A 4,092-nucleotide genomic window follows, 5' to 3' on the forward strand; every position below is an offset into this window, starting at 1 on the left:
CTCTCCTTATCTGATTGCGTGCCGGATTTTCGTACAATGCTAAGACGTTAAATATGATATTTCTCTACCGCCGCGAATACTCCTGGACGCAACAATAGTGTATCTACAGATATTAGGATTTATAATTTTTAATGAGACCACCTCCTTTGTTAGCTACATTCAACTAGGGGTGTCAATATTTGACCTGACCCTAACCCGAACCGAGTAGGGTTCGGGTTAGGGATTTCAACCCGTTTGTAAAATCGGGTCGGGTTCGGGTTGACCTGAAAACCCGAAATCAACCCGATTTGACCCGTTTTTAATTAATTTAGGAGGGTTTTAATGGATTTTTATGAAATAAGTAAATGATATTTCAAAAAATTATAAACATTATTACACAAATTAAATTAATCTTGATTTATTTTAAATTAATTGAAATAAATCTTACCTTAATTTGATTTAGATTTAAATAAAAAATTTAATAAAATATATCTGAATCAGGTCGGGTTCGGGTTGACCTAGACCCGAAGCGGGTTGAGTTCAGGTTTTGAAAAACCGACCCGTTTGCAAAAGTGGGTCGGGTACGGATTGGGTTAAATAGTGTAGGATTAATTTTGGATTAAACCCGAACATGACCCGACCCAATTTTCACAGCCCTACTTGGACCCTCTAAAAAATAAATCAAAGCAATATCATTACTATTACAAACGAAGATAAAAAACTTTCATCATTGCGGATAAAGCAATCCTTCATTGCGGACGCATTTCCCAGGTCCACTCGCTGTAACGGCCAACGGCGACCGTCACTCCCCATCGTGAAAACCCAAGCCACCAAAAGGGTATTTCTGTCATTACAGGCTGTCCTCCGTCCCCGTTCAGATATCCATTTTCCACCTCCACCTAGCCCAGTCAAAGCACTCGGCCCCCTCGCCCTCTATCCAACGGCCGCGATGTGCCCGATCCTCCATAACGGTGCGATCACAGCGATGACACCGGTATTCCTCAGCGCGAACGTCGGCTCACGAGTTACCGACGACTCGCTACATGCTTCTCCACGCGTCTGTCCCCAGCCACTTCCTCGTCGATCGATCCCTTTTACAGGCCCCAACTTCGCCGTTCTTGTTTAGAAGCCATTTTAGGGCGTGTGATTGAAGAGAGAAAAGTTAGATCTGTTATGGAAAGGAAGAACGCCGAATCTGCTAGGCGGCCAAATCCCGCGATGCCGTATCGGGAAGATTGCTGGAGTGAAGGGGAGACATCGACGCTTGTTGACGCATGGGGTGACCGCTACCTCGAGCTCAACCGCGGGAATATCCGGCAGAAGCAGTGGCAGGAAGTTGCCGATGCCGTCAACGCCCGCCCGAGTGGCGGGCGGCGTCCCCCGCGCACGGACGTCCAGTGTAAGAACCGGATTGATACCCTGAAGAAGAAGTATAAGATCGAGAAGGCGAAGATATCTGACGGCGCCATCGCCAGCCAGTGGCCCTTCTACTCTCGCCTCGACATGCTTGTCGGGTCCTCCGTGCCGCCCATAAAACCAACCCCCTCGCCATCGCCGCCGCTCGCTTTGCCCCTTCCTACTTTCATCAGGAGGAGTTACTCAGCAGCTGCCGCTGCGGTGGCGGATGGGGACAGCGGGTCGTTGTCGAAGTCTTCGCGGTCGAGCATGGAGAGACGTATGTCGAGGGAGCGGAAGAGGAAGCGTGAGATTGGTGAGGGCGACGGGATGCGAGAACTTGCCCGGGGGATCGGGCGGTTGGCGGAAATCTACGAGAATTTGGAGGCCGAGAAACATCGGCAGATGATTGAGTTGGAGAAGCAGAGAATGGAATTCATTAAGGGTCTGGAGTTCCAACGCATGCAAATGTTTGTTGATACACAGGTCCAGCTAGCGAAAATCAAGCGCACCAGGCGTAGTGATGCTGGTGAGATGGGTCTTTCTATAGCTTTTCCTTCTTTATTGCAGCTCCTTGTACTGAGTATGTCATGATTGGATGCATTTGTTTGGAGATCTTTGGTTACAGGCCGTTCTAGATCTAGGCACGGTTATGCCTGATTTAATTTGGGTACTTTCTCTTATCTTCCTTCGTGTTCATCTGTCTGGTGATGATGTTTCTGTTTATAAAAATTCAATCTACTATTGCTTGTTTTTGTATTTGCTGACACTTCGAACAATTCTATTTTAATATTGGTTTAGTGTTCCACGCATATACTTTGGATTTTGGATGAATATCCCCTTTTTTGCTACCATGCTTTGTGTTTTTTTGTTGCAAGTTGCAACTAACAACCAAGTATATAATAGCTTTTAACTCAACCTGTTCGGCGTTCTGGGATTTCCTTTAAATAAATCTTTCATACGACGAAGGGTCACCACAAAGGATTTTAATCGTGATTTAGAAAATGGAGTTGCTTTAGTTAGGGCCATAAACATTGAGATTTTGCTACTTTGCTACTAAGGCGGTTTTTGGATTTTAGTTTATGAGGAAGAGATTTGAATCCTACTAAGTAATAGCCGAATCATTTGGTTGACTATGAAGAACTAAGTGTTTCAGATGCCTTGGTTGAGGTTTTGCTACATTGCTCTTGGGAAATGGGAAGCTTTTATGTAAGGGCATCTCCAACCGAAGTCCAAACCCTTGAATGACGTCGCTCGTGAGCTCCAGCCGAACACTAAAACTTCCGCTATTTGGTTGCGGGTGAACAGTGGGACGCCAATATTGGCGTTGCACTGTTAATCTCCGCTATTTTTTTTGTCTCTACCGAACTTGCCGAATATACACGCCAAAAAAGAGAACGACCGTTACCTTCACAAAAGGGGGTAAAATGGAGTTTGGTCGCAGACGAATCACAACATTTTTTAGTGTCACGGTATTTTGGAGTGAAAAATGAGATTTTTGGTTGGAGATGCCCTAAGGAAGTTTGGTAGTTCGGATATCAAGCTTAGAAAATCTTATTTTGTTACTTGATCATATTGCTTTACCTTCTCCATGAATATGTGAAGAGTAAAAGGGTGATCAAACTTGCTAGGGTTCATTTCCAGTGCATTTTGTTTTCTTTGCCTTAATAGTTTATGATGGATTCTTGCACTTGAATTCATTTGACGATCGAGTAAAAGGGTCTGAGTAAAAAGGCTGATGTATGTGGGTGGGTCGAAGTATATGCTATTATTAGTAATAATTTCTTGTGGGAGTTAGGGAAATTCCTGGTGCTCGCTTAGTCAGCTTGAATAATGTGTCTAAAACATGGTATTTCTTCCAGACATTGCTTTCAAGCATAGTATATTATGCATTCAGTTAGAAACAACTGTTACGGCATCATAGTTGACATCCCCACTAAATTTAGAGAAATTATTACGTGTGGCCATTAGACGTCGTCCAGCGGCGAATCAGGATGCAGTAACATTACCATTTGCTGTGTATCGGTGCTGTGTACCACTATGTACCAGAGTGATATGGCGCATCTTGATTCGCCTTTGAACCGTCCGGTGACTGCACATAATAATTTCTCCTAAATGTAAAGTCCTCTTTATAGTTCATCTATGATGCACCGACACTTCGTTTTAAGAGGCAGTGCAGTGTCGGACACGTGTCGGACACGGACACGCGCCCGACACGGCGGGGACACATGTCCGACACGGTTTGAGCGTGTCCAGAATTCTTTTTGAAAAACTTAAGTCGGACACGCGTGTCGGACATGCGTGTCCGGCTATTTCATATTTTAAATTAAAAAAAAAAAACACTTAAAGCACCGGTTCACTCCCTATTCCGCCCTAATCCCATTTCCGTTGTTTGCTTCCATTCGAGCGAAAGGAGCAGCCGCACACGCGACTCGCGAGCAGCCGCACCCCACCCACGCACCGGCGAGGTTCTTCCCGCACCATCGCCGCACTCGCGACCATACGTCGAGGTTCTTCCTTCTCCGTGCTGTCGAGGTTCTTCCGCCGCACCCGCGACTCGCGAGCAGTCGCACCCCACACCCGCGCACCGGCGAGGTTCTTCTCGCACCGTCGCCGCACTCGCGAGCAGCCGTCAAGGTTCTTCCTTCTTCGTGCTGTCGAGGTTCTTCCACCGCACTCGCGAGCAACCATCGGCCCTAAAAAAAAAAGAAATTTACT

General features: G+C 46.0%; 1 protein-coding gene across 1 annotated transcript; it reads left to right on the top strand.

The window, feature by feature from the left end:
- Positions 1–523: 523 nt before the first annotated feature.
- Positions 524–2,186, top strand: LOC110096926 (trihelix transcription factor ASIL2-like). Its single transcript, XM_020823076.2, has one exon. It carries the CDS (start codon positions 1,153–1,155, stop codon positions 1,966–1,968), a length of 816 nt encoding a protein of 271 aa, XP_020678735.2. The 5' UTR covers positions 524–1,152; the 3' UTR covers positions 1,969–2,186.
- The last annotated feature ends 1,906 nt before the right edge of the window (positions 2,187–4,092 follow it).

Source organism: Dendrobium catenatum, unplaced genomic scaffold (genome assembly GCF_001605985.2).
Source record: "Dendrobium catenatum unplaced genomic scaffold, ASM160598v2 fragScaff_scaffold_133, whole genome shotgun sequence".
Taxonomy (NCBI): domain Eukaryota; kingdom Viridiplantae; phylum Streptophyta; class Magnoliopsida; order Asparagales; family Orchidaceae; genus Dendrobium; species Dendrobium catenatum.

Bases quoted from the DNA above. Each gene is read 5' to 3' on its own strand.
- LOC110096926 (XM_020823076.2), top strand. From the start codon at position 1,153: ATGGAAAGGAAGAACGCCGAATCTGCTAGGCGGCCAAATCCCGCGATG.